Genomic DNA, 13,970 nt, shown 5'->3' on the forward strand with positions numbered 1-13,970 from the left:
CGATTCCAGAATGGCCCAAGACTAACAGGGGCCCTAAAAAATATGAAATTAAGAGAAGACTTTGTTCACAGTGTCCTCATAATGATAACTTTCCTTTTTCTTTCTTTGGCCCAATGAGATATCTCTTCATGGGGCCCAGAGTTCCTGGCGGCGCCCCTGGATGGCCATGTGGTAGGGAAGGGAAGATACAGAAGCTCTACTTGTGGTTGTGGTGGCCGGTGGGAGCTAGCATGAATAACACACATAAAACTGAAAAAGAACAATAAAAAGGTTCTTTCTGTAAAGCTTAGTGCGACACTTCTCTGTTGAGTTAAAGGCCTCGCTGTGGTTCAGCAGCTTCTCTCAGCTCTTTAAACTTTAAACGTGCAGCCTTTTTTTTTAAGTGTTTGAAACAATCGATGTCTCAGTAAAGTGGATACAAGTTTCAATGTTGGCCCCGACGATGTATCCAGCGACGTCAAAGTTGACTCTGATGAACTTCCCCTGCAGAAAACAAAATGCTTTCAATTAAAAAAAACATGTTGAAACTTCAGGCTTATAACTAGAACATGTTCACGTCTCTGCAGAAAAATGCTGACAAGCTGAAATGAAAAGGCAAAAATGAAGGAAAAATGATTTGAAACAATGGCGGTGATACAGAGATTTGGGCAGACGTGATAATTGTCATGTGTCCGAACAAAACAACTTTTAAAAAAACACCAAGTCAGTAGAGTTGCAGTCATGTTCTCCGAGTCTTCTTGTTATTGTGAGACCGCGCTTCTTGTAAACGAAGTGTCGTTCAACATATTTTTCCCCGTGCTCAAACTTCTGCACACGTTCAGCCACAGAAACCTTCTTCTTCTATCAAATGATTTCGCTTTTGAACAACATCTGTGCTCTTATTTTTCTTTTTAACCATTTTTAAAAACAGAACAGGATAACAAAAGTGTTGAAGCTAAATCTGCGTTTCCTCTGATTCCACAGGTCAGTGATGTCAGAGTGCATCTTCCACATGTTCCTGCAGACACAGCTACATTTTAAAAACACTTGGTGGACACGCACAGACGTCGGGAACAGTGTGACTATATTAGGAAGAAGTCAGGTTAACAGAAAGAATCCCGAGGTATTTCTGTGGTTTCAAAGTGTGCGTGCCCATCTGTCTGCTGGTCATCACGGCTTCTCGTCCGAGCCAGCTGGTGATTCATGAGGTCTGAACGCTGGCCGGTGGTTACGTTGGCCGCATGCTTCACTGACTCATACAGAAATCTCTCAGCGCTTGGACAGAGAAATGAACATCTTATCCGTTTAATCCAGCAGAAGTATGAACAGAAATAACACGCTGTGGTTTGATGGTGAGAGGGTTAAAGTGACAGACTGAGTCCTGGCGGTGGGAGCAGGTGCTGAGAGGTCGACTTTGTTGACTTCAGATAAAGAGAAGCCGACCAAGTATGTGGAAATTGTTGGTAAAGTTTGTTGTTTTTTTCACAATGCATGAGTGCAATCAAGAATACATAGGTGTACTCACAAAGCGAGACGAGTTGTCGTTCTTCACCGTCTTTGCGTTGCCAAAAGACTCGAGGATCGGGTTGGCTTGCAGGAGCTGGCGTTCCAACTCGCCCTGAGGAGGGAGAGGGAGAGAGAGAGAGAGAGAGAGAGAGAGACAGGTGAGAGAGAGAGAGAGAGGTGAGAGGTCAGGTAGCCGTCACACATTTCTAAGAACATGAATCTTTTATCACTTTTCATCACATTTTTCTACATGCACAAGAAGCGGAGACAAAAACTGAATCTTTATAGAGCGCCTTTCAAGAGACCAGAGGATGCGTTACATGGGGGAGGGAGCAGACAAAGAACTAAACTGAGATTGAGGTAGCAAAGGATGGGAGAGCGAGGGAGAGGCAGGCTGTAGTGATGGATTTGATGTGGGAGTGGAGTGAGAGGGTTGAGTCCCCTAACCCTACGCCTGGGTTTAACCGATCGTTAGACATTCTGTGGGCTTTAATTTAGCCAACAGCAGCAGAGTGTGATTTTTTTCAGGGGAACTCGACATGTGTGACGTGCCAAGACAGCCAAATACTCCGTAGGACTTGTGAAACCACAGAGGCAACATAGCAAGTGTTTCGACACATGCCATACAGTAAGTGGTTACTGGAGAGGCTCTTCCTGCACATTCCTTTAGCTGTGACGATTTACTGTATATATACACATCCAAAGACCAGACCACCACCATCACGGTAATGATGGCTTCCTCCCAAATGTAACCGCCTGAGAGGTGGTTGGGACATTCCCTACAGACCCTGAAACCGCCAACTCCTCAAAACATGCCTCAGCCTCGTCTCTGCAGGGCAGAAATAGCTCCTAACGCAGATCTGGTCTTTTTTACTCCAGACAGCCGGTAATGGCCGCTCAAAGAATCGTGGGACTATCTCTGGCTCGACTTTAGGGTGCTGCAAGAAAAGAGAGAGAGAGGGACAGAAAGAAGGATGTAGAAGACGCATCAAGGAGAAGAGGAACTGTCCTTTCTATCAATGCTTACACTATCGATACCACTAGACACCCATGATTGGGTCATTTCTTGTTTTTAATGATAAAAAAGGCAGACAAACTCGTGCAGGCCATCAAAGTCAATAACAGAGGTTGTATCGTTATCGTGATATTGGAAAGTATTGGATATTTTGGTAACCTTAAAGCTGCATTCTTGGTGCATATAAGTCGCACTTCACCAGTATATAAGACGCAGCCTTCTTTTTAGAAAAAAAAAAGGGTATTAAAAGTGCGTCTCATACAGCAGATGTTACGTCATGTTTTGGCTTTCTTGATATTTGAGGTATCTGTTCAGTCTTCAGTTTGTCTGAATGTGATGATTCCTGAATGCAAGCCGGCTCCAGTGAAATCAGCCGTAGTGACAGAAGTTATTCCCTTTTATCTTAAAGGCTTTAAATAACATTGAATAACAAGGAACCAGTGAATACATCCTAAAGAATAAACATGTGTTCCTGTACGTCTCTCTGGTCTGGTTTACCTCCTGTCCACTTCTTTATCTCCCCCCTCTCCCCTCTGCTCCCCGGTTCTACATTCCTCTGGCCCGTGCTCAGAGGCCGCCGTAATGCAGCGCAGGAGGAACGCAGCTTTAGGGAGCTCAGTGTGAATGGAATGGGAGCAGAGCGGCCCTGAATCACAGTGGCTCACTCTCTGCTACTGAAACGCAGGCGTGCGTCCGTGCTGTTCGTGCTCAGGTCTGCAGGTTAAAAGGTTTCACCTGTGCCTCTGCGTTTATTAGATTTACAGAGGACACAGGAACATCAGGTTATAGTTTGGACGAGGGAGGGAAAAACTGACACGGGATAAATCCCGCAGAGAAAGAGTGAGCCCCAGAAGTTGGGCTGAGTCGTATTTGTGTAACTTTAGGGACAAAATATTGAGGTGTCATCACCTAGAAACATCACCTGTGATTGGTTATTCACAAAGTCTGTATCTGAAATAATGAAATCACATCCAAGCAGACAGAACAGGTCGATGAACTACAGGCTCTTCAAACCACAAGCATGCATCTACAGGACATCACCAATGGAAAACGTGCACGAGCACATGAAAGACTTACACCTGAGGGGTGGAGAAGACATCGAACATCAGAGGTGATGAGAGAAGTTTTGTTTTGTGCGGCTGTGGTCTGATTTTCACATTTCCAAATCCGGGGAGAGACAGAGTGACATGCGGAGAGGAGCCACAGGTTGGACTAGAACCTGGGCCACCCACCTGAAGGACTTCAGCCTTTGTGCATGGGGTGCGACCCAACCACACCACACACCACTTCAATAAAATAACATTAAGTCCTATGCAGCCTTTAAAAAAAAAAAGTTTTCTTGTACACAGAGTTCTTCGATGATGAATTAGCACTAAATGTCGACAGCTTTATGGACAGGTTAGACCTCCATCCATCTTCAATCTGTTAAAACTAACTGAAGAGTTTAAAGTTTGATGAGCCTGCTGATGTAAAGGCAGATTCACTGAGCTTCAGATAATCATGTGAGAGGACCGAGCCGGCACAAACAGAGAGATAAACGCTGAGATGAAACCATCAGCGGCACAGGATCAAACGGCGGAGCATGCATCACACGCTAACACACACACACACACACACACACACACACACACACACACACACACACACACACACACACACACACACACACACACACACACACACACACACACACACACACACACACATTTAGAGGAAGCTGAAGATGCACTTGCCTGTAGCTTGAATGCTTTGGGAGATTCGGGTTGCTTGTTATGGATAAAGAGAGGTGATTGTTAAAACCTGAAGCGCTTATGTCAACAACACTTTTAGAGCAACATGTGGAGGAAAAGCTCTGATGATATGAAGCGAGAGCAGAGACCAGTCAGACTACAATCTAATGTTTCAGTGAGGATTAATACACAACTTTTACCACTACACTTTGATCTTTAACTAGAACACAGCAACACAACAAAGGAGTGGAGTGACAGCACACTTATTTACTATATACAGGGCTTTAGTTAACAAATACCAAGACTGGTTCTAAGAGGATGCATCTGATTGGACAGGAGAAGGAAACATGTAGGCAGTGGAGGATCTTACAGGAATGTTGTGGTCTTTGCGTCCTTTGTGTGAGGAGGCGACGTGGGCCAGGTACTGGATCACTTTCTTCGTGTTCTCCGTCTTTCCTGCACCCGATTCACCCCTGAAAAAACAAACAGCGAGCACAGCGTGGATATACACATGGACGTGGAGAGACGAGGGGGAGGAAAGGTCTGATTGACGTCATGAACGAGTGAGAGATAGAAGCACTGGGTTTATAATCTGTAGCTGAATTTATTGCATTTTTGCATAACTTGTGTTTTAAAGGATGAATGTGCAACTTTTTTAACATCTAGGTGTCGCCATTGAGCACCAGCATGAAACCAAAACAAACTGCTTTTAGGCCACACCTCCTCCATACTGAAGCCTCCGCTCTCCTCCAGCTCCAGAATAACATCAGTTCTGTAATCTCGGAGCAGATAGAGCGAGCAAAGATTTCTGTCTCAAAGTTTCCGTCACTTGAATTATAAATGTATCAACAGCAGCCTTCGTCTGCCATCATGAATTGCAGGGTTTTGGTTGTGAGGTAATGTCACGCTGTAGGAAATGATCTGTGCACGTTTTCCACATTGAAGTGAGGTGCAGAGAGAACGCTGTGACATCTGACCAAAGTCACTCTCACTCCCCATCATGGCGGTAAAGTTGAATTGGTTTAAACTCCAGGAAGAGTAAACAAAGGAAGCGGTAAACACGAGAAAGTGGAGGACGGTTAAGCTATTTGTTGTTGTGTTCTGAGTCCATGAGTTTGTGTGTTTTTACTGGAGAGCTCTGAGGTTTGGTGGGAATGTTTTCCAACTCCAACGTTTCCTGGCTCTGCTTTTTGCTCCGTCTGTAATGATAGCTGTGTTCAGGCAGGGCTGTCCACAGCGTCCCACAGTCAGGACCCAGAGAGACCAGCACAGAAACCAGGCCAGAAACTCCACATCCACACACACACACACACATACCGGTGGCTTTAGTGAAGCCGTTCATTAGCGCCACTGCTCTTAGAGTTCCAGTTGGATGGGCGAGTCCTCGAACACAGGATGCAGAGAAAGCATCACAGGTCAAGTTAAAAACAGCACAGTTTGGCTCGCTGTCTTTACCGATTTAGAGGAGAAATATTTCTCAAGGATTTTACTAAATGACATGACGTTATCATGAAGGGAAACCAGGACCCGTCCGTCTGTGTTTCCTGCCTCACATCTTCTGGTCTCTGACGTCGACGACTCGTAAGTGAGAAATTCGACAAGTTCTTACGGGTCGCTCCCAGTCAGAGAGTATTTTTAACAGCTGACTGCAGGATCATTAAGTTTGATCATAAATACAAGCATCATGCAATCCAGGAGAACAATTAAACACCAGGAAACAGAGTCTGCAAATATCATTTTAACAGGTCATTTTAAATACGCTCGCAGTGCTTAATCATGGAGCGTTCATATTTGATAACTCCTTTGTGCAACGCGAGGGGAGAGGGGTTGGGGGTGTGCCGCTGCAGGAGAGCGGAGGATTCAGTATCACCAAGAAAGGAGGAGGTGTCACCAAAAAAGCAGTTTGTTTTGGTTTCATGCTGGTGGACTATAGCCTCTGTACAAGGGCAGTGCAAACTAACCACTAGGCCACTGGCGCCCCAAGGTACAGCTTTTTAAAGGTTTGCAATATTTTGACTGATGTGAATACCTTCAGTGCCCATCGCCTGTAATCACTGAGTGTTATTCTCTGTTGATGCTTTATTCATTCCAACAGATGTTGTTGATATTGAAATAAGTTCAGACGTCTTTAGAGTGAAGAAGTTTCCTCTTACTTCTCTAACACAGAGGACACTTTGCTGAAATGTCACCAACAGAGGGGGTCGTTGTCAGGATTTAGGTCAGACTAAGGAGCAGCTCCGTGTGTGTTTGTTGGCAGCGTCTGCTTCAGCCACACTGAGAGAGTGTGCCACTTAATTACTGTGGACCACAGAGGATAAAAGCAGGGCACCAAACCGCACTCATAACTTCCTCAGTAATAGTTTGAGCTGCTGCAAGACCAGGCATCCGCAAAGATCTACCCGAGACAGGTCTTTAAATAAAACACAGCGGGATGATGGGAGCGGGCCAGCTGAGTCAGGACGAAGATTGAGATGTAAGGAGGGGAACAGAAAGAAGCTAATTCAGAAGCTGTGATCTGTATAAGGAGCTCTCATCATATTTTATGTACAACTGCAGTGATTCTGCTAGTTACATTTAAAACTTTCAAGGACAAGAAGAGAGACCCTGACCATATAAAAGATAACCCTGTTAAAGGGAAGCTCTATAATCGTCATCTTAAGACAGTTTCATTTTACAGTCCATGGATCTGCTTCATGACCCCAGGAGAGGAGAGGAGAGGAGGGGAGAGGAGAGGAGAGGAGAGGAGGGGAAGGGAAAGGAGAGGAGAGGAGAGGAGAGAGCACAAGAGGAGAAGACAAAAGAGGAGAGGAGAGGAGAGGAGAGGAGAGGAGAGGAGAGGAGAGGAGAGGAGAGGAGAGGAGAGGAGAGGAGAGGAGAGGAGAGGAGAGGAGAGGAGGAGAAATAGAGGGTTCAAAGTTGCAGTACTTACGTGCAAAGGATTGATTGGTCCTCTCGATCTGTTCAGAGAAACAGAAAAGAAAAACACAGTCAGCATGCTTCAATCCTCTCTCTGGATTTAATCTTTTTACAACTCGTGTAATTACAAAGACGACCTCGTGTGGTTGAACTGTTGGACAATAAAACTCTAAAATACAAACAGAACCAGTTCAGCATCAAAATGCAAACACAGGACGCTGGGGAAGACTGATGGATTTAGGTCAGACTCGAACACGGGCCCCCACGACTCTGGCCTCTGAATATGGGGCGCTACGTAACTGCTAGGCCGTCGGCGCCCAGAGATGATCTATTTTAATAAGAATCACAAAAGAAAACTACTTAGGTGCTTACAGTGTTTGATGTTAAACAGATAGATGAAGTTTAAAGTTTAAACGACCCCCCCATGTTAAACTAAGTAATCCTTCCTTTTCCAGTCTCTAAACACATCCTCCTCATGCCGACCGTCATTTGTCTCTGACGATCTTGAGGCAGGAAACCGGGAGATTTTTCATTTCCTGAGACGGACAAATTTGAGAACACCTCCACATTCCTGCACCCAATAAAACAGAGAGGAGAGGGGCCCACCGTGTGTGTGTTCACGTCTCACACACACCTCACACTACACACAGCTGCACTGGGAGAAGAGTCTGGATTACACTGAACGTGTGCATGGTGCAATGTATATTGTGAAATGTTTTCTCTTTGTCCCCCTGAGTAGTCGTCCCAAACTCTTTTCCTGTTGTGTTTAAAAAGAGCCAACGAACGAACTGACCACCTGCAGAGGATAACCTGCTTACTCTCATTTAAGAAATCTGGCAACTTTCTTTGCTGATGTTTGGTCAAAAGAGATCTAAAGGATAAAGAAGACGCATTAGCAAGGAGAGGAGCATTTGACTCCTTTAACTGGTCATTTGGCAAGTTGTTGATGTGGGTCAGGCGGTCTTTAAGGTGTCAACTCTCAGCTATTAAATGACCTTTTGTTCTGTCAACAGACTGTGAACTTCCCTCAGATGATAAAAGCTGGTGACCATGAGTTTAGCTGAAGGTGTCTTATTCCCCCCAGACATCACCCCCCAGAATGCAGGCCTGCTTGCTTCCATTTCCTCGCTGGGAGAAAAGGACTCACCTCGGCAGAACTACACATATGGTGATGACATATGTAGAAGAGGTAAACGTGCTCAGGTCCTGTTAGTCCTGGAGCAGTGTGTGTACAGGCCAGCGGGGGAATCGGGAGGCAGGGCAATCGTGCTTAAGCAGGGTTGGAGGCAACTGGGCCTAGTGTGAGTTCCCTCTTAGGGATACATTTTGACAACCTTTCCGTCTAAATGCTTTTTCTCTCCAGTGAAAAATCAGTTTTTCTCATCAAGATAAGGATCGATGCAAATGAAATGCAGAACCAGGAAACACAAATATGCACATATTAAATAAATCTTGTGTTGGATCAGAGTTCCTGGAACAGCAGAAATGATGAATGTGCAGCTCTTCTAAACCGGCCCCTTCTCCTCAGAGGTTGAGGCAAACCTCAGAAACGCAGGTCTCCTTCCAGTCTGTGTTTCACGTCCAAATTTACAAAAAATCCTGAAGCTTATCAGACGCCCCTGATGTCGACTCTCGCTAAACTGCGTGACCTAATATGCAGATATAAAACACTCACAGCCTTTGGAGCGACATCAGTTCAGATTCACATGATTAAAGACAGAACAGTCTGCATGTGTGACCTCATGCTTCTGAAATTAGCGCTGTGCTGCAAACTGAAAACAAGTGCGGTACAAATTGTGATGCTGTCATTGTTTTTTTTAAAGGTTCCCTTCCAAACAACTGCAGTCAGCCTGCATTCCCATACAGTTACCTAAAGTGTTTCTCAGGTGCATCAGTAAACACCATGTGCTGGGTTTTGTTTGTAATGCAGTGAAAGAAACCAGAACAATGTGGCACAGAACAGCAAGCCATATAGACTGAGACTGAGATAAGATGACCTTCACAAACACACAGAGACGGTCTCCTCTTCACCCTGCTCACCTGTGATGCCCTCCTTTTCACATTTCATTTGACCTTCTATTCCTCTTTGAGCGTCTATCAGCTCCACATGTAAACTCCAACAGCTTTTTCAGTGATGACAATCAAGCCTTTAATCTACCATCCCCTTTAGTGACTTCGGGCCCTATCGTACGTCTTGGTCTCGTCTCAGTCTCTGAGCTATCTGGTCTCGGTTGTGTGGTCTTGACTACAACACTACCCGATATTCAGAGGACGCATTAGAAAGAAGTTGTGCATCGGCGAGTTCAGGACGCATCTCCACTGAGCTTGCTGGACACACACAGAGGATGCAGCGGTAACAGGGATTAAAGACACTTTAACCAACAAGACAATATTCTTCTTGATGGTCTTGCTTTCTTTCGTAGCTCATAAAAAAGCATCAGTCTTAATTTAAATCTCCAGTTAAGAAAGTTCTCCTCCTATGAAATGCAGCTTAGCCTCGATGTGGCGTGGAGATTACATAAAACTCACTATCTATGTGACCTGTGGTGTGTGGGTGAGTGTGTGCGTGCATCCATCTGCTCCTCTTGGCAGCTGCTGCTTCCTACATCACCACAGCAACTAACTGCCGGGTCACATTTACCCAGGGTGCCATGCTGGCTGGGCGTAGGTTGGACCAATCAAACAGCACAGGGGCTCATTAGTGCCTCCGTAAATCTTTACCCTCTTTGTGTTTCCCTCTCTTTCTCTGTTGCTCTCATTTCCCCCTCATGAACTGTGCAAAACCAGATTACTCCGACCGCTGAGGAGAACGTTTCCACTCCAACACATGTTTTTGATTTCAGCACCTCATCACAACTTTGAGCCGTTTCCACCACGGCAACTCACAGCTAATCATACAGGTTAATGTTAACAGAAGAAGGAAATGAGTTGGTTCACTCATTCATCAAGTTTTTGGAGAGGTCAGAGTTCGTTTGGATACAAATTAGATGAAAATGACAGCACGGTAAAAGACGGCTCACAAAGTTCACTGAGAGAGGAAATTCTTAATTTCTACTCGAGAAGCAATACTTTACGTTAGCGGAGCAAACATCTCCAGGTGTTTACTGACTAAGATGGTCAACATCTTCGATACAATCTTTTATCTTAAAGGTCACATATTCTGTAAAATCCTCTTCTCCATGTTCCTCTAACTCTAACATGTGTCTCTAGTCCGTCTACAAACCCCCCAATGATGAGAAAAGTCCATCCTCTCCGTCTTCACCCTGCTCCACTTTTCAGAAAATGTGTGCTCAAACAGGCCGTTTGGAGATTTTCCCTTCATGACATCACAAAGGGCAGTAGCCCCTCCCCCAGGTGGGTGACACTCCCACAGCTAGGTGTTTGTTCTGCCCTCTGAGTCTGCCTTCTCACCGTAAACAATAGGACATGGAGCGAGAAAGCACCGAGTACACCCAAGCCCTTCCAGAGAGGGGGCGTGGTCAGACACAGCTCATTTACATATTTAAAGGTACAGACACAGAAACAGCCTGTTCTGAGCAGGGCTGAAATAGAGGGGTTTATAGACATGATCAAATACAGGATCAGAGTGGATTTAGAACAAGAAACTTCACACACATGTTTTGAGGAGCTCTGACACTTATTTAAACTGAAGAAGATATGTCACCTCATCACTCCAATTCAATTAATGGTCTGCAGAAACTCCGTCTCATGAGTGTACAGAACTGATACCTGCAGGTTGAGGTCTCTCGTTACACTCTCATGTCAGGGGCAGAGTGTGTCTTACACAGCAGGGTTCCCTTCGCTGCTAATAATTTATCCCCCCTCTGGGATTAAACAAACCCTCATTCTTCACATTCCTCAGCGTTCCCCGCTCTCCCTCCATCTCCACTAAAGCCTGGATCATTACCATAACTCCCTTTTATTGCCCTACATTAACCTCATACCGCCTCAGAGCGCCTCGTCTCACTGTATCTGTTTATCCTGCTGCTTTTATCGACGCTCATCCAGCCTCACTGTTCCCTTTTGATTAGCAAGAAGCCAGGAGATCAGGACGATATTCTGTGTCATTGAAACTAAAGACATTCAAGCTGCACCTTTACACTTTCACTATCTATAAATTAGGAAGCTTTGGCATGATACAATGTGTTGCATGCTCTGTATTTATGCAGATTCTAGCCTTGCACATGGAACAGGAACAGTATTTATGTTTCCCTGCAGGATGAGATTGATGATCCATCAGAATCTGATTAACCAAAATACCCCCAAGACAAGCAGAGCATTTATTTCCCCTTTTTTTCCTTTTTTAATGAGCCACAGTCAGACCGACCGTCGACACAATTCAGGCTCATTAAGTCTCCAAGCTGAAAATATTTAAGGCCTCCAAACTAGAATTGCCAAAAACATTGCGTCTCTGCATCGACAGCTGACACCAAAACTTTAGTGCACATAAACGTCCATTTGTTGCCAAAAGTCGTCAGCAAAATGACTCCAGTACGACGCAGTCGGACCCAAAGTCTAGCCCTCAAATTGCCCTCGTAATTGTTGTAACCATCCATGATTACACAAATTCTTCATCTCATCCTTGTGGTGACTGTGAGACATTGGAGGACAAAGTTCACAACTTCATGACTTGAGTCAAAGTGTCCAATACAAGTGGAAGTTGCTCAGTCAAGATGACGATTTTTGCGTCATTGGAGGCTCCTTTTCAGAAGAAACACAGAGATTTCCCGCCTCAGGGGAAAATGAGGGCGGGATGCACGACCATTCAAAAACACTACCAGGTTTTTAATGATACGAAGCTTAATGCAAATGGGTGAAGTCTCCCTTTAAGTACAGAACTACTTTGTCACTGTCCAGCACTGCATTTAGACAACTAGAAGGAAAAGTTGACGCCAGCCCTCGTCCCATTATTTCATCTTTTTTGTTTCACGTTTCTGATTAGAAACAGGCGTGAAGTGACGTCAAAAAACCGAAGTGGTCTTTGCAGCTGGATGTTACACATTTGTTCCACACTGTAGCTCAAACTTTAACAGCTTAGCTTCATGAAGGAGAGTCGTAAACCGCAGCCGCACACAGTAAAGATTCGAGCACCACAGTAACTACTTCAAACACGTTAAAAATCCTGAGCGATCGCCGGTGAACTGTTCGCTTGTAAACTACTGTTACTTGCTGTGAGGTTTGCCTCGAGTCACACACACACACACACACACACACACACACACACACACACACACACACACACACACACACACACACACACACACACAACTTCCTAATCATAGCAGAATGACGGGAAGTTGTAGTGCAAAGATACTGATGAGGTAACCTTCAAAATGAAAAAGACTTCTTCCAGACGCTCTAATTAAACAAACACTGGGTGGCAGTTACCACACATTGATTTGCCAGGAGTGTAAATTTTAGTAACTAGTTCCTGTGATCAAAAGATTTCAATCAATTTTACAAAATCTGTCCCAGATTATCCCCCCCTCTCTCTGTACCGTCTTCAGAGGTAGTAACAGAGGCGTTACAGAGGAGAGACAGGATCAGCTGAGCCAGCAGGGGAGTGCAGCGCTGTGTGTGTGTGTGTGTGTGTGTGTGTGGAGCTCCTGCTGTGTCCGTGCTTCAGCAACGCTTCTGTGCAAAGGTGACATAAAAACAGCATCCTGCAAACTCATAAAGGAGCAGAGGCAGAAGAGAATTCAAGCTACAAAAAGACCAGAGGAACAAGGCTTTAAGTGTGTGTGTGTGTGTGTGTGTGTGTGTGTGTGTGTGTGTGTGTGTGTGTGTGTGTGTGTGTGTGTGTGTGTGTGTGTAGCTCATTCACATTCCCAGACGGTGGAAGTAGCTAACAGTCGCAGTGATCTGGTGGGTGTTGTGGTCTGTGGGTACCTGCAGAGCTTCACTGTCACATTAAAGCTCACAGAGAATCATCTGAAGAAGTAAATCAAACAGAGAGAGAGAGGAAGAAGAAGGATGAGCTTTATCCTCCCACAGAGTTTAGGATAAAAGATAAACACACTAAGAGGCTTTAAATCCTCCTGCAGTGCTGAAAGTAAAACTCTAAATTATCTAACATGATAAATGCCGTAAAGCAGAGGGAAGGTGGATGTCCTGCAGGTGATATTTCATTTGAAGTTACAGATCTCTTTATGTGACAAATCTGCAAACTTGGAAGATTTTCTTACCACAAATCAATAAAAATAAGAGTCAAATGTGATGGCAGAGTCTTCTCATTTAAAATTCAACCTGAGTATTGACGGATACTTCAGCTCGTAGATAGATCTATTTTGAGTTTCTTCAGCGTACTCTTTTGCTCATGAGCACATTTCAAACCGCTGCGTGACTCAGATGGACTGTAGTGCTGCTGAACCAGCTGCCAGGTCGGCATTCACAGACATTCATGCACAGAGGGGCAGATAGCCATAGCTGACTGGCAGTTTGTGTGTGCCAATCTGAATGTGTGTGTGTGTGTGTGTGTGTGTGTGTGTGTGTGTGTGTGTGTGTTGGAAAATCGGATGCCCCTGGTGCCCCTCCCTGTAGCTCGCTCTGGGGCCTCTTGGGCGTGGAGCAGGCGTTGTTTTCTGTTAGTGACACTAAGGGGGAAATGGGGGGGACAAAATGTGGGAAAGGAGCCACAGGTCGGATTCGAACCCGGATTGCCCGCTTGGAGGACTATATCGATCAATCAATCTTAATTTGTAAAGCTCCATTATAGCAAATTTGAAATATCAAAATGTGCCATTTATTTCTAAAATAACTTGTCACTGCAGCCCAAACTTTGGAAACCACTGCTGTAGACGACATCATTTTCACACTATCTGCAA

General features: G+C 44.9%; 1 protein-coding gene across 5 annotated transcripts in view; it reads right to left on the bottom strand.

Moving 5' to 3' along the window:
- The window catches only part of LOC132954714 (myosin-10), a 46,940-nt gene that overhangs the window by 19,673 nt on the left and 13,297 nt on the right, over positions 1-13,970 (bottom strand). For 2 of the 5 annotated variants that reach the window (XM_061027358.1, XM_061027356.1), the window contains exons 3-7: positions 7,160-7,187; positions 4,601-4,703; positions 4,234-4,266; positions 1,505-1,597; positions 420-483 (exon numbers count right to left, since the gene is read on the bottom strand). In XM_061027358.1, coding sequence (XP_060883341.1) covers positions 420-483; positions 1,505-1,597; positions 4,234-4,266; positions 4,601-4,703; positions 7,160-7,187 — 321 coding nt within the window. Of the gene's footprint in view, positions 1-419; positions 484-1,504; positions 1,598-4,233; positions 4,267-4,564; positions 4,704-7,159; positions 7,188-13,970 lie in introns of all 5 variants that reach the window. The other 3 variants (XM_061027359.1, XM_061027357.1, XM_061027360.1) reach the window with 2 other exon arrangements.

This window comes from Labrus mixtus, chromosome 20 (genome assembly GCF_963584025.1).
Source record: "Labrus mixtus chromosome 20, fLabMix1.1, whole genome shotgun sequence".
In the NCBI taxonomy this organism is placed as follows: domain Eukaryota; kingdom Metazoa; phylum Chordata; class Actinopteri; order Labriformes; family Labridae; genus Labrus; species Labrus mixtus.